Source organism: Ambystoma mexicanum, chromosome 8 (genome assembly GCF_040938575.1).
Source record: "Ambystoma mexicanum isolate Mex_15411 chromosome 8, UKY_AmexF1_1, whole genome shotgun sequence".
NCBI classification, from domain to species: domain Eukaryota; kingdom Metazoa; phylum Chordata; class Amphibia; order Caudata; family Ambystomatidae; genus Ambystoma; species Ambystoma mexicanum.
In genome coordinates, this window is record NC_090929.1 from 1,666,459,882 (window position 1) to 1,666,484,439 (window position 24,558).

General features: G+C 45.5%; 1 protein-coding gene across 1 annotated transcript in view; it reads left to right on the top strand.

Moving 5' to 3' along the window:
- Positions 1–863: 863 nt before the first annotated feature.
- SEC23IP (SEC23 interacting protein) overlaps positions 864–24,558 on the top strand; it is a 449,917-nt gene continuing 426,222 nt past the window's right edge. Inside the window, exons 1-2 of the mRNA XM_069611949.1 lie at positions 864–1,090; positions 22,969–23,519. Of these exons, the coding sequence (XP_069468050.1) occupies positions 970–1,090; positions 22,969–23,519 (672 nt within the window). The 5' untranslated portion in view covers positions 864–969. The remainder of the gene's footprint in view (positions 1,091–22,968; positions 23,520–24,558) is intronic.

Genomic DNA, 24,558 nt, shown 5'->3' on the forward strand with positions numbered 1-24,558 from the left:
AACGAGAGTACCACCAGCAACCCCATACACGTGTTTCACCCTTGTTGGGGATCATCAGTGAGGTGAAGCTGATGCCTCTCTAAGCACAGCGAGAGGGAGACCACGTCTGGTTGCCCCCAGGAGACCTAGGGTTACCAATCCCAGGTTCCTTAACAAATAGTTTTACAAAGGTAGCGGGCGCCCCTCTCTCGCAAGAACAGACATGATAACCTTTGTAAAAATATACATGTTGTCTACCCACATGATATATGATCTTCGTGGCTCTTGATTGTACTAGGGCAGGTGGACATTATTTCAGTTGATTTGAACAAAGGTGCATTTAATGAATAAGAAAGAACAGTATATATTTATATGTATATCTTTTCTGCATAACTAAGAAGAAATTTACCATAGTGGGCTGTGAGTTCCATTCTCTTGGGAGACTCCTTTAAACTATTGTTTTTAAAAAAACATACCTGGGACTGTGTCCCAATAGGAGTGCAGCATAGGGCTATTGGGTGGCAACACCCATGTGTGTTCTGTGTTCGACCTCCTAAGTGTGTGCCATGTCTGATGATCAGAGAAAGAAGAAACGCATTTAAATGCTGAAAATACAATTAAAGTTCTTGAACCGAAATTAGGTATGCGTGCATCTTTAAACACGAAAAGAATCCGGGGAGTTCAATAAACTCTTTCTTTTGTGTCTATGGAAGTTTGTGTCTTTCTTTTGTTTCCATCGGCGCGTCGCCTCGTCCTTCCTCTGTTTCCACGGCGCGTGTTCAGTTTCTCTTTTCCTTCTGACAGTTGCCCTGCGGCGAGGCTTGGAACGCTTCCGCAGTAGGAGGGCCATGGCTGTGCTTGTCAAGCTGCGATTGGCTGGCCCAGTGTGAGTGGGCGTGTCCCGCCGGCGGAGATCCGGCTCCCGGCTCGGGTGCTGCTGAGCTGACGGAGGTCTACGTGGAACGTTTGCCACCGCAGCGGAGCAGGGCCATGGCGGAGCGGAGAGTGGGGGCCAGTGGGCCCGGCACCAACCTGCTCTTCAGCCATGCGCCCCCGGACCTCAGCTTCAGCGTGCCCTTCATCCCAGTGAGCCGGGCGGGCCTCAGCGCGGGTGAGACCCGGGGGCAGGAGGGGAACTGTAGGGGCGAAACGTCAGCTGCAGGGAATAGGAGCACAGATGCCAAGTTAGGAATTTTATTTGCAGGGCATTTTGGCATCTTTGATAGCCATCCCACTGGCACAGCACATTGCATGAAAAACTGTTTTTTTAAATTGTGGTGTGTGCTACTAAGTGTCTTAAACATGATCATCCCTATTCAGGGGACACGCACACGTTCTAATCCCGGCGGACTCAATTGCACAGCTTGTGTGATCTTGGCCAAAGCCCATTTTAAAATGTCTGGTGGAAGCCAATGCATTTAGCTGTGAAAATCTCCTTGTGTACAGTGTTTCAGAAACAAGACGTCATAAGATGTGGCTTAGTTCGTTTTTCAAAAGAAAAAGTACAGTTGATAAAGCGTGTTGTTTCCCCTTTGCACTTATATGATCACACAATCACTTTATACAGGGGTCTGCAACCTGCGGCTCTCCAGATGTTTTGGACTACAATTCTCATGACCCCACACTATTGAATATGCTTGCTAGGGAAGACGGGAGTTGTAGTCCAAAACATCTATAGCGCCATAGGTTGCAGATCCCTGAATTGTATCATAAGAAAGGGGGCCTATTTGTGGAAAGTTATGTTTTGTTTCTCATAACAAACATTTTAGATATTTTCCTTGCAAGGTATTGTAGATCAGGGTGGTGGTAATAATATGGCCTCTTTAGTGAATATCGTGCATGTAGTGATCCCTTTCATCCCATCTCCCCCTTGCTATCCCTGAGGCCAAGCCAATTCCAGCAGCATGGCCACCTACCTTCTCGGTCATCTGACCCATGAAGCATGTGTCAGTTGAGGCTTTTGCCGCCACTTTCTCTCCTTCTTCTCTGGTTGACTCGCATCCTGACACAGCCCTTTCCATGCTCCACGCTTCCATCTCTGATACTCGTGTATTGTATTGTACTTATATAGCACACCAAGGCCTTGGGCATCTGGGTGCATTTCTTACAGAGATAAAGCATAAGTAATTACATAGGCATTCAATAGGTAATTTACAAAGAGATAACAGTTGCATACGTATTTACATATTGAGGATGTGATGCAGTTGTAAAGGTATACAGGAAAGAAAGCAAAGTTATTACATAAGCATACAAGGGTAGTTTGCAAAAAGGCTAACTATTAGTTACAGGTGAGTATTTACATAAAGATGAAGTGGCGCAATTGACAGGGAGCAAGGGAGAGATATCCACGGTATGTCGTTCAATGTGTAAGTTGATTAGAAAGGACGATCAGACAATTTGAGCCAGGTTAATTACCTGACTTCTGAATGGATGGAAAGAAGGTTTGGCTCTGAAAGTTGCTGGTGCAGAGTTCCACATTTTGGCTGCGAGAACTGGGAAACTACTGCCATCTGCCCTTTGGAGCTTGAACCTAGGAATGATCATGCAGTTGGAGTATGATGATCTGGATGGCCGGTCTGAGGATTTCAGTGTGACTTTATCAATCAAGTACTTGGGTGGTAGGTTGTGTAGGCATTTAAATGCGAGTGAGAGGGTTTTGAAGGCGATTCTTTGGGGAATAGATAGCCAGTGTACGCTGCGCCTTAACTCTGTGATGTGGTGAGATCTAGGGTGTTTGGTTGCTGATCTGAGTGCATTATTTTGGATGATTTTAAGCTTTTTTTGGTTGTGATGGTTAGTGCTGAGGTAGAGAGCATTGGAGTAGTCTATCTTGGATAATACTAGGGCGCAGGGGTCTGCAACCTTTGGCTCCCAGATGTGTTTGGACTACCATTCCCATCCGGCCTGTACAGCATAGTCAATGTCAGGAGATCATGGGAGCTGTAGTCCGAAACATCTGGAGAGCCACAGGTTGCAGACCCCTGGCAGTTACCTGTGGTCATGAAAGGTCTACAGGCATTGATAAGCTTGCACGTGTATGCAGTCGGAAGCAGTCACGTTGATTTGTCTTGTCAGAGAGATGGAGGAGTCGATATAGATACCTAAAGTTTTTACATCTTTTTAGAGAAGACATTACCTCGTATGCTTTCTTCCTACCATGCAGCTCCATGTATCCTCCTTTGGAAGGTCTGACCTTTATTCCACCCATAGTTGTGCAGAAAAAGGGGTCTGTAAAATATGAATCCAGGTAATTGCATTTCATTAGCGGGCTGGAAGTGGGCGCTGGACTATCGGGGAAACTCGGAACGCGGGCTGTGTTGTCTGGTACAAGCGCACGTTCTGAGCAGCCTCGGTGCTGCTAGCCTTCCCCCATTCCATTCCCAGCTTCTCCTTTCCTTCCACCCCCTTCACCTCTTAGCACTTGTGTAGTTTCCTATATGGGTACAAAGAGAGTGCAATTTAAAACAAAATAGACACTTACATTATAGATCCAAAGTTTCCCAAGTCTGTTTCCTTGTTGACGACCTCACGGTCATCAACATTGAAAATTTCTGGGGGTGGGGGGTAGGGGATGGGGAAGTGCGACGCTGGGCCACACAGCAATGTAAGTTTAAATAAATGAATGGAACTAAACGCCATTAGCACTCACATAGGGAAGTACACAGGTGCTAATTGTGATATACACCGAGGCGGCATGCTTTCCCTGTCGGTAAATTCACTGCCGCCCATGATAAGGGACCTCTGCTTCGCTCGGGCCCTTAACTATCGCCTCAGTAAAAGTTGTAGTATTACCCACCATTTGAAATGCTAGCCGCCCATCTTGCAACAATGCACTGAAATTTAAACTTTCCCAGGCAAACTTGGAAATCCTATCTTAAACATGTGCACAGTGGATGAATTGAGTTAATACCCTGGGAAGAAACTCGAAAACCTTCTGTTTTGAGTTATTGATTTGTTCGGTAATATTTATAAAGCGGTGTTACCTAGTGCTCTTCTGCCATGTTTGTTGGCCTCGTTGCATGTGGCTCTGTAAGAAAAGAGTAAGAGGGTTTTTTGGCGAGGTAGTTGTAGAGGCAGATGCAAAAACTGTGGTGTTCATGGGTGCAGGTCGGAAGCACTCGAGACCTGATTGCCATTTTGCTTCTATGATATTTGTGGAGACACTTGGGGTGGAATATGTTATCCGAAGGGGAGACCTCAATATCTGATAGACTGCAGAGTTTTGGGTCTAGTTAGCCGCTGTTGTAAGGGGAGTGTGATAGCGCTAGAGAGGAGTGGTTCATTATACCCGATTAATGTTCATGTTTAACGGCTAGGCTTGTTGTGAGGGGGGGTTTGTGTGTAGTGCAAGGTTGTAAAGATTTTAGCCATTGGCTGTTCAGTCGGGGAGAATAAGGTAGTAGACCAATGAAGAGTTTTAAGTGGTAGGGGAAGGAATTGGTCGGAACTGCCCTTTAGTGAGGTCATCTGTGCCATCCAAGAAAATGCTTTGGACTGGCACAGATGATCCAGAAACCACATAAAGCAAACCATAACATGGAATTGCAAGGTACGAATTCATGTTGAAATCATGACGGTGCACAAGTCCAATATCTTACTCATAGCCACATTGTTCTATTAGCGCTACCGCTTCTTTTTATTACAGAAGCTTCAGCTGTGCTTGTCAGCGTGCATGTGAAAATGTGCACTGGCAAGCATTTCCTTTCTCGCCCTGCCTGTGTTTGCCTCTCTTGTTTGGACAGGCTTGGAAATGACCCACAGAGTATGAAAATGTTTATATATGATGTGGGAGTAGTCGGCTTTCACTAATGACCTGTTCATGCTTGTATATATGCTTCCCCTCCCCCCTACCTCAAATCCTACACCGTTACTCCCTTCTCCTACCACCCCCCCCTTTGTAAATGGTTCTACTTATTGTTCTAATGACCTGTTCATGGTTGTATATAGGTTTCTCTCACATTTGTACCTGTTGTTATATTGTAAAGCGCTTCGGCTTAAAGCGCTATATAAATTCAATAAACATACTTTAACTTTATGGACAGATTGTAGTGGCTTTAGTCACAACTTTCGGTGTACATCTGGTGATGAGGGAGGCCCAAGAGAACGCACAAGACCGTGTCGAAGTAAAGGAAAAAAATGACAACTAATTAGTTGCAACAGAATGGACAAATCGGGTCCCATTTATTAAACCAGTAAGCCAAAAACAGACTGTATCCCTTTTAGTCAAACCCACCCTCTCCACCACCTCATCTGCCATTAAACCATCCACGTGGTCCGACCCCACACTTATCACGACAGGTACATCCAGTTAACCTCTCCAGCCCCCTTCAGAACACTGGGTATATGCATAATCAATCCACGTCCGTACCTTTATTTCCAGTCTCTCATGTGTGGTCACATGTTGTTCTACTTCTAGCCTACACCGCCCACTAGTGCAGTTCTGCAGGTAAGAATACTCCATTATAGTAACCGGCTTAAACCAGCAAAGTCCAAAAATGGCTGCTGGGTGTCCTTCACACAGTGCCCCAGATTGCCTCTGAAGTGCTGATCTTAGCATTGCATGTGCTCCATTTTAGGACTCTCTGGAGCAAGCACTGGCTATTGCCAATAGGTAAGGAGATACCATAACACATCTCTGCTATAAAGTAAAGAAAAACACGATCTCTCTGGCTTGTATAAGTACTAGACATAGTGCATGTATGCATTACCTGGGACATCACTTCATAATATACATATATATATCCCTCTATTTTCATTTACCAGCACTTACAAACGACTCAAACCGTGTGACGTCACATATGTACTGCCATGTCATTCCACTAGGGCTGCCATTGCGAACACATTTTGATCCGAACAGTTTCACAGTACGAGTTGGGGAAATGCCCGTAGGGATACAGGTGTGTCTCAGAACCAAAACTGGACAGCCTCTCCAGTTTAGGCTGATCAATCAAACAGTAGGACATTGAAACATTTTTTTTATTCATTTATAAAAATCCTAGGGAAAGCAATGCATTCTTTGGCACAAAACACACATACAGAGTTTACCATTGCTAAGAGTGGAGGACATGGGTCCTTTATAGTGGGGTTAGAGAATGCGACTTGAAGGCCAGATGATGCAGGGGATGGTGGAAACCTAACCCAGGCACGAGGACAGGACAGAATGACAGAAGCAGGAGGGTGCAGGAAGTGCTCAACTAAGGATGGAGGGGTGATAGAAAAGTGCTGTGGGAATGCCAATGGGAGAGGGGAGAACAGGGTGTTGCCGTTGCATAGAGTGCTAGGAAACAGATTCTTCAGAAAGGTGAGTTTTGCGGTTGGATTTAAATAGTGGTAGAGTTGGAGTAGTACAGAGAGGGAGAGGAAGGACATTCCAGAGAAGGGGAGCGAGGCAGCAGAGGGGGCTAGAGTACTGGCAAGGAGGTGAGCTGAGGATGACCTTAAAGAGTGAGGAGGAGAGCAGGGAGTGAGATGAGCAGATAGGTAGTGTGGGGCGAGTCCATAGATAGTTTTACTTAGACCTTTGTTTCATAGATGGCCAGTCAATCTGGCGACGGGCAGAGGAGGTAGAGGTTGAAAAGTGTGCGTGCCGCGAAGTTGACGACTTTGTCCAGAGGTTAAAAACCATGGTTTGTAAGGCCATAGAGGAGATTGGCATAGTAGTCCGATCTAGAAAGGACTCGGGAGGAGATTCGCTGTTCAGCAATATTGAAATGAAGAAGAGACATATATATTTTTCTGATATTGAGGAGGGTGAGTCTGGCTTCAGTGGCAGATCTGGAGATGAAGAGCGAAGTTGTGTGATGGGTCGAATATGACACCAAGGTTAAGAGCGGAAGGTAGTCGGGAGACTAGAGAAAGAGCCTGTTTGGCTGGTAGTAGAAAACTTCAGTCTTCATGAATTGGAGCATGAGCGAGTGAGACGCCAGCTGATCTTTGATGAGGGAGAGACAGTTTGACATTTTTTACAACAATTAGTGAAAGGAGAAGATCTGAGTGTCGTCAGCAAAGCGTTGATATGGGAAACCAGAAGAAGAGATCAGGGCTCCAAGAACTAAGTATAGAGAGTGAAGAAAAGTGGATTATGGATAGACCCTTGGGGAACTACAGCAGTAAGGGGGGTGAGTTGGAGGTAAGGTTATTCCAGGACATCTGAAAGTGTCTGGGGACATGGTCTGAAGCAAACCAAGCAAGGGCCTTCTCTTTGATGCCAAGGAGATAATGTTGAGAAAAGGTCAGAATGGTGGACAGTATCGAAGGCAGCAGAGGGGTCAAAAAGAATAAGAATAGGTGAAAGATTTGCATGTCGAGCAGAAGAGATGATGATGCTGATTTTGTGGAGAGCTGGCTCGGAAGAATGCAGAGGTCGGAAGCCAGATTGGAGAGGGTCCCAGAGGTTGTGAGTATCAAGGAACTCAGTAGGTCGATTGTCCTATAGGATGAGGGAAAAGTGGCATTGTTAAGAGAGGAGGGTAAGATTTGCTTCACAATCTTCAGGGAAGTGGGGGTACAAGAAGGATTAGCTACGAGAAGTAGGGCAAGATTCTCAAAAGAGTTGGTGGGTGCAGAGGAATATATAGTAACAGCAGAGAAGGGTAGGAGTGATGAATCAAAGTGAGCAGGAGGAGGGGATAGAAGGTAATTAGCGAGGGTATTGGGAATGGTAAAAATCTTAGAGACAAAGTAGAGAGCAAGATCATTTGCAAAAAGCGTAGTGGAGGTGGGTTTAGGAGTTAAGAGAACTTTATATACCGGAGGAACAATGCTCTTTGGATCACAAAAGAAAGTCCAATATATAGGAAATCACATTTGTCAAGAAGCAGTGAGCTTGTTACAATGTTGTGAGTTTGAGGGACATTCTAAACAGGTTGTGGAGGAGAGTAATTGGAACAGTCACCGGGGACAATACATAAGTGGACATCCACAGATTAAGGACCGACCAACATTAGACATTTTTAAGTGCAGGTAAGCAGCACCTCCCACTGTTCTTGTGATGTGACCATAATGGGTGAAGTGTAAGAGTGGAGGCTGAGGAAGTGAGAGACTGAGGCAGGTTTGAGGATGGGGGAAAAAAGTTAACTAGTAGGCATATGAGGGGTAGGTTAAGAGGGTAACTCAGTGGCAAGGAGATAGGCTTTTGGTTTGGTTTTGGGCAAATGGGTGTGCACTGTTCCTCGGATGTCCGGGGAAGAGAATTCCATGCAAGTGGAGCGAGAACAGAGAAAGAGCAGACGCAAGAGGAAGCACAGGAAGGGTGAGGAGCTAAAAGGATAGTCGAGGAGGCAGAGTGGAGATTACGAGAAGGCTTGTAGAGTTGAATTGAGGAGGATAGATGCAGTGGTGCGTTACCATGGATAGATTTGTGAACCAGGAAAATAAATTAAAATCTGACCCTATTTTGCATAGTCAGTATTCCAGCCTGGTGACTGCAAGGAAGTAGGTGTGAAGTGATGAAATCCAGAGTCCTGTTAGACAAGTTAATGATCTTGTCGAAAGGACAGAAGACCTAGTTGGGGAGACCAAAAGAGGAAGAGATGCTTGAAAGTGTCCAAAGGAGGTTGAGGCGAGCTGCTGTTCCAGTTTTGGAGATGAAAGTAGAGAAGGTTCATGGGTGATGTTGAAGTTTCTAGCTGAAGAAGAGTAGGGGAGAGTGTCGGGTGGGAACTGGATAGGCAGAGGAAGAGATGAGCGCTTTTGGCAGGGAAGAAGTGCACATATGTTTTGGTGGAGTTTAACATCCGAGCGTGCAAAGCCATCCAATATTTAATGGCAGAGAGGCAGTTGGACATTTTGATGAAGAGATCCGAGGAGAGTTCAGGAAAAGATAAGATGATTCGGTCGTCATCTGCAAAGAGTTGGTACGAGAACCCAAAGGAGGAACTTGGTGCCCCAAAATCAGAGGTGTTTAGTGTAAAGAGGAGCAGACCCAAGACGGAGCCTTGTCGAACACCAACAGTTAGAGGAGTGAGTTGAGCTGTTATTTCTCCAGGAGACAGAGAATTGGGTAAGTGCAAAGTACGATTCAATCCAGGCTTTAACTCAATCGCGAATACCGAGAGAGTATTAAGGAGTTCAGAGTGATCGACCCTGACAAAGGCAGCAGACGGGTCAAGGAAAATTGGAATACAGGATAGTTTATAGGGCTTAGCAGAGTCAATGAAGTCGAACACATTCATGAGTGCAATTTCTGTGGAGTGACCAGAGCGGAAACATGCTTGTAGGGGTTGCAATGGTTGTGGATGTCTAAAACAAATTGGTAAGATGCTTGAACGAGAGACCTGGGGCGAAAGTAAGGCGGTAGGTTCGGGTCCACCCTTTGCTTTTGTAGGAGAGGGTTGACCGTGGCTGTTTTGAAAACCGAGGGAAAGCAAGCAAAGTCGAAGGACAGGTTGAAGAGTTCAGCAAGCTGAGGGGCCACTAAAGGGGGTTTGACCAGCTGAGTAGCAAGAGGGTCTGATGGCGGCACAAGAGGAGTTAGCCTTCCTCAGTAGAAGGACTTTGTCAGTATTAGTGTGACTAAAGTGGGAGATGGAGTAGAGGATGATGGTAGAGTAGGCAAAGAGTAAAATGTAAAAGTGAGGGTGAGGAAAGAGTCTTTAATTTTGGAACTTTCTGCAGCGAAGCATTCAGCTAGGCCATTAGCTGTGATAGGGTAGTTGATAGCCTTAGACCTAGGAGTGAGTTTAGGGTGTCCTGTAACTGGCAAGGAGGTTGGTGGTGTATTGAGGGTTAGGCAGAATTGCTTTTTCGCTCTATCAAGAGTGGACTTGAGAGAGTTCAGGGCAGAGAGGTAGAGTTGCAGGTCCTCATGTGTGTAGGTACGGCTCCATTTGTGCAGAAGCCGACCCATGTCTGTGTGAAGAGACCATAAACGGGGTGACCCATGGTTGAGGATGCTGAGACTTTGTGGTGAAAGTAAGCAGTGGGAAATGAGGGGGAGAAACGAGTCGTATGGTAGAGACTGGAAGCTGGAAAAAGGCACTATTGGTGGAAGAGGCATCGGGTGTGAAGGAGGAGAGTGAGAACTGTAGGTCGGAGAGAAAGGGGGAGAGGCAGAAGGTTTACATTTCCTTTTTAGTAATAGGTGAAGCAAGTGGTGAGAAAAGTTCAAAGTGTGGAAAGGAGATGGTGGTGGAAACAATTGAGTGATTAGATGTGGATGGTATGATAGTAGTATTAGTGGCTGAGAGAGGTGGAGCTGAGTAAGATGTCCAAAGACATACCCTCTGTGTGGGCAGGTTATGGATGGAGTGACGAGCATGGTCACTAAGAAGGGTCATTAAGAAAAGCAGATTTCTGAGAAGTGGTTGGAGAGGGACGGTTAGTCACCGAAGAGTATTAGGTGGTGTTTAGTGGAAAGAGAATCTAGGAGGTGCCCAAGATCATCAAAGAATGGTCCAGTGGGACCAGGAGGGTGATGGATGGAGATGTGAACCAAGTGAGGCAGAGCAATAGTAGAGATGGTGAATTCAAAGGTGGCCAGAGAGGACGTGGCATTGGGGTGTCCAACGCATGCACCTCTGCCATTCAGTGGAGGAGCCTGAATGAAGGATAGTTTGGAGTCGTGTAGAGCTGCCAGAGTGGCAATGTCAGATGGAGAATTCCAGGTTTCAGTGATAAGAAGGAGGAGAGTTGACTTGAAAGTAGTCCGTGATAAAGAAGGTTTTGCTGCATACAGACTGAGCATTCTAGATTGCAATGTTCAGTTGATGAGGTAAAGAAGAGTAGAGTAGAGTAGAGTTGCGTTTCAGAGGGAGAGAGGTGAGGTAGATAGTTGTTAGAGGAGGTATAGTTGGCTCACCATCTTTGTTGGAAGAAGGTGGAGCAATGGGAGTTTTGAGTTGTGGGTTTTATAATAGGGATAGGAAAGGAGGATGTTGTAGCGTGATTGGTGAAAGCATAGGAAGAGGCCAGTAGGAGCAGTAGGAGCGGGAGTTAATGCATATAGGTGATTAGCACAATGTGGAGAGACAGTACAATAATTATGGAGCTTGGCATACTCGCAGGTGCAACATCGAGAAAGGCACATGCAAAAGCTCATAGGCTAAGGGGTAAAGAGACTGGTCAACAGCTGATCTACACCCTTAACTGTTCCGCCCTTAACTGGGATGTCCCTGGCTGGGCACCCATAGTGAGTTCAGAAGGGATGATGCATGTTCCTTGGCACCTGATTGCCTAGTCCATCAGTGGCTGGTCTCTCTGTTATTGTGCCTGGTGTTGCTGGGGTGAAGAGATTTCTTCCTGAATGGTGTTCCCAGAGGATCCTCTAGTGGCCTCCAGCTGGAGATGGGGTTGATCCAAGGTGGCCGTAGTAAGCGAGAGAGTGATAGTAGTCCAGTTTGGCAGAGTCCAGATTAGAGGATTATTTTTGAAGAACAGTGAGACGATCAGAGGATTGAGTTGACCTTTACCAAGTGCAAAGATTTTTCTGCATTGTTGTTTTCAGGGTATGGATGAGAGGTGTAATCCAGGGCCACGGTGGGGAGGATTTAGGAGTAAGGTTAGTGCGAGGAGAAGGGAGCATAAAGAGCAGTGCTCAAGTTAGTGAAGGCTTCTTCAGGGGATGCAAAGGTGAGTTCAGCGTAGGCGGAGAGGTTTGTGTAGGTCAGCAAGATTGTTGGGGAGGATGGAGGAGGGACATTTGTACTTTGTAATAGTTGTAGATCGAGAGTGAGGAAGAAGCAGGAGTGGTGAAGACGGTAGCAATTGGAGGGAGAAGGCACAGTGGAAATATTAGAGGCATACAGTTGCAAGGAAAAGGGAATAATGTTAAGGGAGTTCCCATTTGAATGGGTGGGCAGAGAGTGGGCATAAGAGAGTGAGTGGACTTAGAAGAGAGTTAGCCAGTGGGGCAGGGAGGGATAGGGAGAGAGACACACAAACACAATTAGCTGGGAGATGTGGTCAAAGAATTGACCTACCAGAGCTGGTGGCTGGTAGAGAGCGATAAGTATGCCATAGGGGGCACTGATGATATAGTGTATTCGGATGAGGGAGAATTAGCAGGAAATTGCGGAGTAGGAGAGAGAGGAAGTTTGGAGGATGAAAGCAGTCCTTCACCACCCTTCCAGGCAGGATCATGCAGGACAGCAATGGTGCAGAGTCGGAGGGAGAGATCCAGTTTTCATTGAGGTAATGAGGTCAAGAGAAGGAGAATGAGAAAGGAAGTCGTCTGATGAAAAAGAGGTCTTATTGCAGACATACTGTGCATTCCAAAGAACAATAGAAAGGGAGTGAAATGTAAAATTGTAGCGACATTGAGTCTGAGAAATGGAGAGGCGCTGGGGGTAGATGTGAGGAGAGGATGTGTAATGGAACTTGGGGTTGGATTAGGGTTTGTGAGAAGAGAGGTGGCATCGAGGATAAGATTTGACAGGAATGGGATGAGAGTTGAGATGGTTCTGAGCCGAGGAGAGAGAAGTAGGAGGGAATGGAAGATATGGCACGAGAAGAAGCAATAAAAGCTACTTACAGATAAGTAGCAGGACAGAGTAAATTAAAAGCTCCTAGGTAAAGAGGCTGGTCTTCACCATTCACAGTTCGGGCCTTAACTGGGACACCTCTGGCTGGATGCGCCTATGAAGTTCAGAAGGGATGACACACGCTCTGATCACCTGATTGCCCAGTACATCAGTGGTTGGACTCTATTGTGTCTGGTGCTGGGGGATGGGGCGATTTCTTCCTGATTGGTGTTCCCAGAGGAATCTCTTGTGGCCTTTTAAACTAGAATGTGTAAGGTTTTCTTACTTTAACACTGTCCTCAAATGTTCTAAGACTCCATGTGCCTAACAGTCAATTGTTTGTTTAGGTCCCCAACCATGTGCCAATGTTGGGAGGAGATGAATGCCGAAAAGGAACGGGATTGGGTGTGAAGGCACGCCCCTGTGCGCTCAATCCAGAAAAAAATACAACCCTTTAGGGAAAAACGGACAAGAGATTTCTTGCAAGGATACAGAGTTTTAATAGCACAAAAATAAGGATGCAAGCAAAGAACTCTGCTGCTCGAGAACATTCGGCCGAAAATGAGTACACTCAGAAGGTTATAAGGCAACACATCATCATCACATACAGTAAAAACCCACATGGCTGGTTGGTGAGGCCATATACATGGGCCTGCTCCATAGGGGATGCCAGGCTGCGATTGGCCCCAAATCCGTCTTCCATCACGTGGGATTTAGCTGGGATCATCTATACAGGGAGTGAAGGTAGTCTTCCTCATAAGTTACTTTTGCAAGACAATGTTACTTTATCATTATGGCGTGCACCTGGGAAACTCGGGGACTGGCACAGGGGGAGCATCACGATCATGCTGACCCGCACATCTACGCTTAGTTCATATATCACTCTCCGCAACCAAGGTTTCCACCCTAGCTTTGGACTAGAATTTATTCCACCCTGTACCTCGTATTACAAAGTGTGTTATTATGGGATAAGGTGAAATGGTTGTGTTCTTTCAGATCTTTTATGACCACTGGTTTTATAGTTGGTAGTCTGAGGTCACCTACTATCTCGGAATTCAGGGGTCTTGGACTGGATCGGTTGTGGGTGTAATAACTCCTGGTGGTTTGGGTGGGGGTTGGAGGTCTGCTGGTGGGCTGGCTGTGATGAATGTGCACGGCGAGGATCCAGGTGCTGTTTCACGGCCTTACAGGGCGCATTCCTTTTCAAGATGACAAGTAATTTCAACAGTTCAGGAACAAGGGGAAGTTTCTATGGGAATTAGCAGCGTGGGCCCTTTTACCATAAGCACCTGGGCTTGTTTAGGTTTCCTCATCGGCCCTGTGTTTACCGGGCAGACACTGAATTTATCTACCGTAACTATGAAAATGGCGTCTCTTTATATGTGCGCACTACGTCTATACATCTGTATTTCATGCAATATTGTGTTCGTACAGGGTTTCTTAGCATGTCTCACTACCCCTTGGTAATTGCTATCTATGGGACTCTCCTCACTCTAAAGCGCATGGGGGCGGTGGGAAAGGTTAATTTTCTTCCCAACAGTTGTCCCAACTTGTTTAATATGCACTACTGTTTTTAAAGTGCCTGGATGGATAGCAAAATGTAGTAAGTGCGTATCTAAAAGACGCCTGTCCTGGTCAAGTTTCCCTATTGTACAATCTGCAGTTTCAGGGTTGGATCACTCCACTCGTTTCTTTTGGAAGAAGCTCACAATCTCAGGAATATAGCCTTCAGCTCACTTTTTGACTTTCTTCATGACTCTTTCCATGGCACAGTTTCTCACTCTAGCCACTCAGTCTTTCTAGGCTGCTTGAGATGATGGCCACACACTCCTACCAGCAAGTATTTCTCCACCTAGGTGAAAATGTGACAGCAAGTATTCTCAGTCCCACCTCCGCCCAGCCTCCCTTGCCAGGGTATCACCATGAGCGTAATAGCAAGTGTCCTCCCCCCTCACCCCACTGTTGCTGGGCCGTTGTCCTGCATATCGCCCACCAGCCCTTGATCGCTCTCATGGGTGAGGTTACAAGCCTCCACAGGTTCCTAGTTCTCTATTCATGCTCTATGGCTCCCTCCAGGGGTCTGGGTGTACAGCCCCCAGACAGCTTTCTGAAGCATGCCCGCCTATGCAGTTCATGAGATCTATTCCTCAGCCGGGTTGTAGCAGTTTGCTCTTTTGCTCTCCCTTGGTGCTGTATATAACAGTCTTGGAGCCCAAGGAGGCTTGTGGCTCTCACTCTAGCTGGCTTCTTCTCAACTTCTGCTCTCTCCAGGATCAGCTTCCAGACTATTTCCAACTACTCCATTGAGCTCTTATGGAGCATGGAATAATCCTGATTATTCAGTGATATTTTTGATTGGTTGTTCTATGCCCTCATACTTAGTTTGTCCCAGGATTGGTCCTGACCCAATGTAGCATCCTTTCATTCAGGTGCTCCCTTTTCCTTCCCGAATTTCCAAGGTGCTAGCCTTCATTTTTCCACTGCCCCTCACAATTGCTGGCCTGGCTTTCTTTCCTAGCAAGGACCAAGGGTTTACAACCCTTCTGCCGTTTTGAAGTTGGGCGATCGCAAGTCTGGCTGTGTCTGGTTCAGTGCAGCAAAATGGGATTAAGTATGGCTCTCTCGTGGCATGTTAAATTATATGGTGCTGCATAGCCAAGGAGTTGGCGTCGATCTGGACCGGGCACACATTAACCTCTGTGCATTGGAGAAGCATTCTCTTGCCTGTGTACTGGCAAACCTCTGCATGCCGGTGGACCTCTGGAGTGACACTTCATGGCCCCAGCAAAGTAACTAGGAGCAATGTTGGAGTGGGCTCTCATTTCAGGGAGTGGCAGAGGCCCCAGATGCAGTTTTGGTATGGATGTCTCTGCATGGTCTTGACTTAAATTTCATGGACTGTAATAGTGTTGCAATCAGTCTCTCCTTTACTGTATCCATTTGGGTTGGTTTTTAAAGAGTGTTCGATCCGTACCGTGGTTTCCAAGATGCGCAAGTGGTTGGGAAGTGTGAGGAGCAGCAGAAAAATTCCTGCATCTATCTTCTCCGGGTAGTGCATCGTGAAGCATGTGGGCATCCCCCTGCACTCGGAGTCTGCTATACCTCTGCAAATGCTGCACTTAATTTGGCTTTATCACAATCTTTATTTCCTAAGGCAACGGTCTACAACCCTTGGATCTTATGTTTTGGATCACAACTCCCATAATCACTAGCTAGCTTAGTCAATGGTGAGCTATCATGAGAGTTGTAGTCCAAAACCTCTCAAGAGCCACAAGTTGCAGACTCTTGCCCTAAGGAGATAAATTTGTGTAGGTGATCCACATCTAGCATGGTGTCATTTTCATGTTCCGTGCTGCACTTTTGCTTTATATTCAACGTGGTTATTGCAGTGACTGGCGTTCATGAATCGCAGTTGCTGGTTAGGCTTAGAGTAGCGAATAGCAAGAGGATCGTTTTTGAAACTCTTTGCTTACCTTTTTTAGTTGTGTAATAGAATTGTATGCTAATTCTTCATTGTTGCGGCATATGTTGACTTGTGCATTGAAGATTGTTTATTAGTGTTGCAACCACATATCACTTTTAGTTTCTGCAGGCATAAACAAAACTGTGATTAGAATGCATTGATTGGTTTGTTATGCGATTTTTGTCTTTTATGCTGCACATATCAACATAGTGGTTTTAAAGCGCAGAGCCTTGTCCCTGTTGAGGCAAATCTTAACCTTCACTGTAGTGAAAAGAAAGTGGGGCCCAAGGAGAGTGGGAAAAGACAGTGAGACAAAGTACAGACTCCACTCACAGCATGTAGGGAAATTAAAACGTACATGTGGGTGATCCTGATCATGGCGTGTCCACTTCTTCACACAGAACCCCTCTCCCCCGACCCACCACTGTGCTGATCAGAGCAGACTCAGCACTAGGCTCCAGTTCATTTACAGTTTGTGTTAATGCTTGTATAGTATTGATGAGGACTTAACAGTCTTCTATTTGTTCCACAGCATAGGGCACTCTGATTGCGTTTCTGCTTTGTATGAAATATTGGTAAAACGAATCCCAGGAAAAATCCTCTTTCGTTTCGTCCAAATAGCACAATTTATATTAAACAACATTGGTCATAGAAAATATTGTAGTGACGTGCTGACATCACAATATCCTTTTTGTAACCAGTAACGGGAACCGGGGACAGTTCAAAATAGGGAAGATTGTAAGCCGAAGTGTGCCTTAAGTTCTTGGTTTGTTGCGTACCCGCTGCCTGCAGGAAAGAGCTTGTTGGGTGGAACTGTTAGTGCGCCATGGTTTGCAAGTAATTGGTGGGAGAAATGCAAGTTTGAGTGAGGTGACGAAAGGAAATGGCTTAAGCCGTGGAATGGTCATACTGTGCCTACCACAAAGGGGAACCCCACTGAGAGAAGTTATGTTACTTCATTGGGAGCCTAGGCCACAGAGAGTGTGTCAGAAAGCATAGAGGATGAGATGGGAAAGAGAGAGTCTTCTGAGAGACTTTCAAGAATGATCGACTGGAACTCGGGGCTTCATGGGTGTTGAGGAAGGAGGAGACGCCTAGGAGGGGTTCAACTTGTTATGCATGCTGTGAAATATGGCCAAAGGTCCCAGTCACTATGTATGCAAGAGAGATAGTAGGTGTGACTTGCAAGCTGGGAAAGCTTCTCCAAAGACGGGCAACAGTCTAAGAAGAACTTACAGACTGAAGTATCATTTCAATTCTACGCTGGGAAATGTTTTAAAGTACAGTTTGTTTAATTTTTGCCATATAGATGCAATAGGGAAGATGGCTCAGCGGCAACGTGCTCGCCTGGAAAACAATACGACACGAAGCAAAAGAGGTTCGAACCCCGGGTTCGTGCTTAGAAACCTCTGGGTATTAAGCGCGTTATAAATACGCAACTAAGACATATTCCTGTAACAGCATCTCGATGCCCCCGGTGTGTTTGAGCACTTTAAAAAAGCAAATAAATAAATAATAGAGGAGCCCTGTGTTATGTTGAATTTAACTGATGTCGAGTATTCTAGAACCTGGCTTCTAGAACATCTCAAGATAGCAGTTGAGAAGCTGGACGTGGGTGAGCAGGGAACTTGTGTGCCCCAGGTGTCTCCTCTGTACCAATAAACACACTTGTTCCAGTTCACAAAGTGTGCCTCTATGACAAATTGCTGAGGAGGTGCTGTCCAGATCCCAGAGGAGACCGCAGAGAAGGAGAGCGGCTCTACGGCTCTAGGACCGCCTACACCTTCAACGCCGGTGAGTGAAGGGAACATATTGGTTGTGCTGGGAGGAGAGTTCCCCTGCTCCTCCACCACCATAGCACCAACAAAAGAAGGGCCAGAGAGCACTACATCCCAAATATAAATATAAACAAGGGCGCACGATCAGCGCCACTGAATCAGCACGAACACAGCTGATTGGAAGCCTTAGACGAAACGACTTGCAGAGGTGCGACATTCCCCATTGTTGACACGGGTACTATGGCAAAGCATCTGGACATGCAGGAGCCTGGTCCCAAGTTCAGATGGTGACCAGTGCGCGGAGCAGTCTGGTGCATCTGCTTTCTCACTTCCTCTCACTTGCTGAAGTGAACAGGAAGGTCTTGAGTTTCTTCCGGAACCGGGTGTGGTTCTGCTCAAGTTTCAGAGAGGCAAGGAGACTGTTCCAGAGGGAGGCCCCAGCCGAGAAGATAGATCTGCCCCCAACTCTCTGCTTGGAGAAGCGTCTGACCCTCGGAGAGTTGGAGGTGGATGAGCAGGGAGCTCGAGAAGAGAGAGGTTTTGGAAGAGAAAGTTGGAGGTAGAGCGGTCCCAGGCTCCAGAAAGCCTTGTGGACTTGAAGTTGATCCTTGCAGCCAGTGAAGCGATTTCAGAGTTGTAGAGATACGATCCCTGGGCTTGACGCCAAGGACAAGTCTCTCAGTCCTGTTCTGGATAAGTTGTAAAGGTCTAAGAGTAGAGGCAGGAAGATTTAGAAAGAGGCTGTTGCAGTAGTCCAGCCTAGAGAACCAGAGCTCTGGAGACGGTGAGCTTCTGGGGAAAGTGATAAAGGGAAGAATACATCTGAGCAGGTGCAGCTGATGGTTTGACTTCTTAGAGACGCCAGAGATGTGAGGAGATACTCTGGGAACAATCGGTGGACTCTTCAAGAGTACCTGTGTGCTTTCTATGGAGGATAGTTTGACCACTTGAAAGAAGCATCTCTACTGAATTGCATTGTTGCTGAGGCCTTGAGGATTTTTTGCACCCTTCCTGAAATAGCTTACCCAGAAAGGGGGAAGGGGACACCAGCTACTCAGGATCCACTAGAAAATATGAATAGTCACTCGCGAAACTAGAGAAGCACTTCCGGAACAAAACAAATGTTGTTCTGGAGAGTTTTTTTTTCTTCAAGGAATAGTGGATAGTTATATAGCGACACTTGAGGGAGCCTTATTGCTACCTGCAAGTTAACTGGAGTTCTAGATGAATACATCAGAGATCAACTAGTACTACACACTTTGGACCAACAGATCCAGCAGATACTGTGGCAAACTAAAGATCTGATATTAGATCAGGCAATTGATATGGCTAGAGCACTCGAAATAGGAAAGAAATGCATGATGGTTGTACAATAAGAGGGAGGGGCTTCCATTAAAAGAATAGAAGAATATGAGGATGACGCGGCCGTTGCCTTAGTGAAGAAAAACACAGCAGCTACAACATGGCGTAGAATAAATGCTAATGACAGATCTGAGAAGAGCGAACGTCCCCAGTCGAAGTGTATAAGTGTGGTGCAACAGGCACCAGAATATTGAAAGGGAGTGTCCAGCCGTCAATGCTGAGTGTTAAATGTGGTATGATCGGGCATTTCGGGAGAGTGTGCAAAAATCCCAGACCTAGACATGTTGCACAATAAGAGCACTGGAAGAAATGGGTGGGACCCAGCAGCCTTCTCACTATAATTGATCCTCGAGCATCCTATCGCTTAATTGCAACAAAAAAAACAAAACAAAATTATAATAAAATTATTCTTTTTTTAAAAAAAGGACCATGGGAAAAAGTTGAAGTGAATAAGGTACTACTCAAAGTGATGACGGACACTGGATCACCTTACACAATTTTGGATGCCCTTACGTCTCAAAATGAGTTGGGTTGTTCCATGCAAGAATTGAAATACTCAATGTGATAGCAACTGGTTATGGCCAAAGCTCCATCAACATATTAGGATTTAAGTGGGTACACCTCAAATTTGAATAAAGAGGAACTTATTGCAAGTTATTTGTACCTCAGAAAGGATCGTCCATGTTATGTTTGGACGAGCAGGCTGTGTTGTGAATGAGGATTCTTCCAGGAGAAGAAAAACAAATATTGAGTGTCGCAACACAAGATCTTTCATCCAAGGAGAGTATGGTTGAACAGTTTCCAGAAGTGTTCAATGACACCGTTGGGAAGCTCCAAGGATTTAAACACTGCATAGTGCTAAGAAGAGGAACAAAAACAATAATGCACAAGGTGCAGAACATTCCTGTCAGCAACCAAGATGGACTTCAGAAAGAATTGATGAGGCCTTGCAGAGAAGACATCATTGAACCAATTGAGCCCTCAGATTGGTCCTCTCCTATTGTTATTGTGCGGAAGGGAGACGGTTTGATACGCATGTGCATAGGCCTGAGAGACCTCAATAATATCTGGATTGACCAACTCCCACTAGCAAACATCAATGAACTCTTAATGACAATGAAGAACGTTTGTTTTGTCGTCCGCTTATCACCAGATAGTGCTAGATGCAGAGTCAAAACATTTAACTTCTTTTGTGATTCCTTTGGGTGCATTTAGGTACCAAACGCTTTGCGTTTGGTTTGGCACCACCGGCTGCAGTTTTTCAAAGGCTCATGCAGCAATTGTTTGGAGGTCTGGAAGGGGTCTACTTCTTTCAAGATTATGCTTTGATAGCGACACGCACTAAAGAGCATGGAGCATAATGCAAAGCTTTTAGGTGTCCTGCAGATAATTAGAGAACAATGACTTATGCTGAAGATGGAGGCATGTAAAATCAAGGTGCAAGAAATGACGTACCTCGGACACGTAATAAATAGTGGTGGAATAAAGCCCAAGAAGGAACTTGTGTAAACAATGACGACCATGCCTGTCCCCGTCAACAAGGATCAACTCTGGTCTCTCCTTGGGTTGGCTGAATATTACTGAAAGTTTGTTGCATTTTCTCTGTGAAGCATACATCACAAGCAGGCTCTCATGAGGAAATGTGTAAGATTTGAGTGGTCCGAACAGTGCCAAAAAGAGTGGGCGATGATAAAGAGTGATCGGCAAAGCACCAACTCTTAAAACGTTCAATACTTCAGCTACCAGCATAATCACAATAGATGCTAGTAATGTAGGTCTGGGAGGAGTACTTGAAAAAGCTAGCCATAGACATAGCCAGGCATTTTTTAGGGATTCGAGCAATGCAAGGTGTTTGTAGTGGTCCTTCTGGATTACACATCCAAGTGGGTGGATTATGTGCCATGGAGGAAAATATGACAACCGGAAAAATTGTGAAATTTCTAGAAACTATTTCACAGAGAAGATGATCTAGAGGAACTAGTAACCGATAATGGAGTGCAGTTCATTTCTGTTAACATGCAATCAAATGTGAAAGATCAGGGAATCGAATATAGATGCACTTCATTGTACCATCCGATGGCGAATGGTCTCGACAAGCGCATGTATGGTTTCATGAAAGGAATGATGCAGTTAGCTGTGGTGAATTCATTACCATGGAAGGAGACACTGAGAGAGTCATTAAATGCATACAGGATGACTCCCCATACGGCAACCAAAATCGGACAATTTGTCATGATGAGGGGCAGGGTGTCTTGTGGGAGGTTGAGTACCTCATGGTTAATGGGGAAGAGAGTCAAGAGGGTTGTTATGGATGAGACCCTTAGAAGAGTAAAAGAAAAACAGAAGAGAGTACAAAGAGCACTGTGATCGGGTGAGAGCTACCCGTGAGGTCGTATTGAAGGAAGGAGATCTGGTGAGAGTTTGGGCATCAGAGAGTGGCAAAAATGTAGCAACGCTCCAAGTAAAGTGTTGGAAGGAAAACAGCAGTGCTGGAAGATGGCAAAGTTTGGTCCTTTGACATTTTTCGCCCCAATGTGGAAGTGGCGGGAGATGGGGATACAGAGCAGTTTGCACGCCCACCAGAGGATCATGGACTATCTGCACAGAGGAGAGGAATTTTACCAAACACCAGAAATGACTTCATGTGTCATTGAACTGTATGCTTTTCTGACATGTTTGAAGATTTGTTTTCCCCTTTATAGGTCCCTGTTAAACCTTCCAAACCCCTTCCCCACCCTCCAACCTCCTCTTTCATTTCTCCAGTGTTATGGGGGGAGGGGAGATATTATGTTGGATTGATCTGATGTCCGTATTCTAGAACTTTGGTTCTAGAACATAGCGAGATAGTGGTTGAGAAGCTGGAAGTGGGTGAGCAGGGCACGCATGTGTGCCTCAGGTACCTCCTCTGTACCAATAAACACACTTGTTCCAGTTTACAAAGTGTGCCTCTGTTTATAACACCCTGTATGAATTCAGTTGAAATACTAGCTTAGGTACTCACGCCTGTAAACCTCTCCCAAGTCAAAGACCGGTGCTTCATCTTTGATAACTTGATGTATTTTGTGGAAGGACCTCTTCATATGCAGATTTCTTAAGTTAAATAATTATAGGAACATTTAATTAGATTAATATATTTGCTTTCTTTTTTTGTACTATTACATGATTCTACGAATAAGAAAGTGACCTGCCCCCCCAACTAAATCCACAATTACTTTACAATATGCATTTTTATTTTATGCATACCAATTGATACGTTGCTACATACTCTTTGTGTGGATCGCTACACAAGAAATCTAAAATTTGCTCCGGTTGTCTGAATGATAGCAGTCTTATGTCAGGATGTTTAGCTATGGGGTGCACCTAACAATTGGGGAAAGCTGGTGGCCATCTTGAAAACCTACCGGAAGCTTTGCATATGTTGACAGATTCTGTATTCAATCTAATCTTGAGACCCCGAAGCTGGAGTTTAAACTTCTTGGAGTATTTGTGGCAGTGTGAATACGTATTGCGAGCCATCATTCTCCATAGTTGACTCATGTAACTTGTAGCAGATATTTCTGATCTTGGTTCCTTGGTGTGAGATGGTCGTACCAGTGATGTAGGCAAACTAACTAGACTGAATTCTGGGTGAGAACCTGCAAGAGCTGCTTTTCCAAGGGAATTGAAAGAACATTGTTGGCTGATAAGATGGATGGTTATTCCAGGGAACGCAATGCTGGTCAAGGTTTATGCACACTCAACCAGGCTAGCTATAACCCATGACCAGTACAAGGAGAAGACCATATATTTAATTGGGGGACTTGGTTAATTTACCTTTTTTATTTCAATGAGGTAAGACAATTCAGAAATGCTCCCTTGTGACCATCTCTCATGTGTGGTTCATGCATGTTTTAATACCGTAATTTACTCTTCTTTACTTGTGTTTCAGATGATGCAACCGAAGTCGGAGAGGAGGACAGCTTTCTGGGTCAGACCTCTGCCCCCACTGCCCATGCACCACCGACTTTTAGCTACTTCTCTCAAGCGTCTGGCAACAATGACCCATTTGCAAGTATTGGACAGCCGCCTTCTGCGACAGGACCATCTGTAGTGACCACGCCCTTTTCCAAAGCATCCACACCTCAGGTTGCTGGATCACTCAATGGACACAGCATGCCTTTATCACAAGCTGGCAGCATGCCAACTGCATTTAGTGCACCTCCAGTTCCCCAGCTGGGGACTGGTACGTATTCAGCTTCACCCCAGAACTTTTCTCAGCATGTCCCACCCGTACCTTCCACGACCTCCACTGGAGCCAGCCAGCAGGGGTATAATCCTTACCGGCATACCAACCTGAGCAGCAGAGCCAACCCCTACATAACTCCCCCACAGCTCCAACATGGCCAAGTGCCCAGCCAGCTGTCAAGCCACCCAGTACAGCAACCACCCTTTGCAACGCCCAGCCAGATGTTCCACAGCGTTCCCACATCCATGCCACAGGTAAAAGAAGTACATTTTTATTTTATGGGGGCTTGTATTCATGTTGAATATTTAATTAACATCATGACAGTCACGCTACACTAATCAAAACCATGTGAGGTAGCCAAAGTCATTTGATTCGTAGATGAGTGCACTGGTGGTCAGGGGACGTGTTGTAATTCATCCAGTGGTGTCAAAATATACCATGTAGCAAGAGGCAATCCATGATGTTGATGCTTGAGGTTTCATAGAAACTGTGAAATAGTAATATACCTGGAAATAGTTCTGGGCTCCACCAGACAGATTTGTTTGCAACTCAGTGTGCAAACTTCACATGTAAGTTCTGTAAAGAAAACACAGTGCAGGAAGCACTTTTGGTTGGTAAGAGTTCTGCAGGCCTTTCCTCATTCCCACATATCTCGAGATGCCTAGAAATACATTTAAAGCCCCAGATTATTCTTATTATTCATATACTGAAATATGAGAGAAGAGTGGGCTGCTATATGACAGTATAGCATTGCTGAGCTCTTGGATACTGGAAACCACATTCTAATACCACGGGTAACAGAGTTTAGGAATCTGGTTTGAAAAGTCTTCTGGAGCACTTGTAAGTCCTCTATCAAGCATTTGGGCGGTCTGAGTCCTGTTTCTGTTGTCGTAACGCTTTTGCTTTTGAGCCAAATGGCAGACCTTTCAAGAATTTGTTTACGGACTCTGACAAATCTAGTAACATTGTCAGTGATTCCCCAGGTGGAAGCTTCTCTTATGTATCCTGGGAAAGACGGACGCTACGAGACTCTGACCCTGGGCGTGGCTATTTGCGAGAGGACCATGTAGGGGAGGTCCAACTTCAGGGAGACATAAAAATACTGTAATTCTTAATGACACCCATGTACTTTAGCAACATTCCTGTATGGCCTATGGTGATGTTTATGGCGAATATCTGGGTTCTTATGGCAAAGACTGTTATTTACCTACCCTCACCCTTATATAGTACTGAGACGAGGAAGGGGGATGGAGTAATGAGGATGACCAGAAGTGTTAAGCTAATGCTACGTTC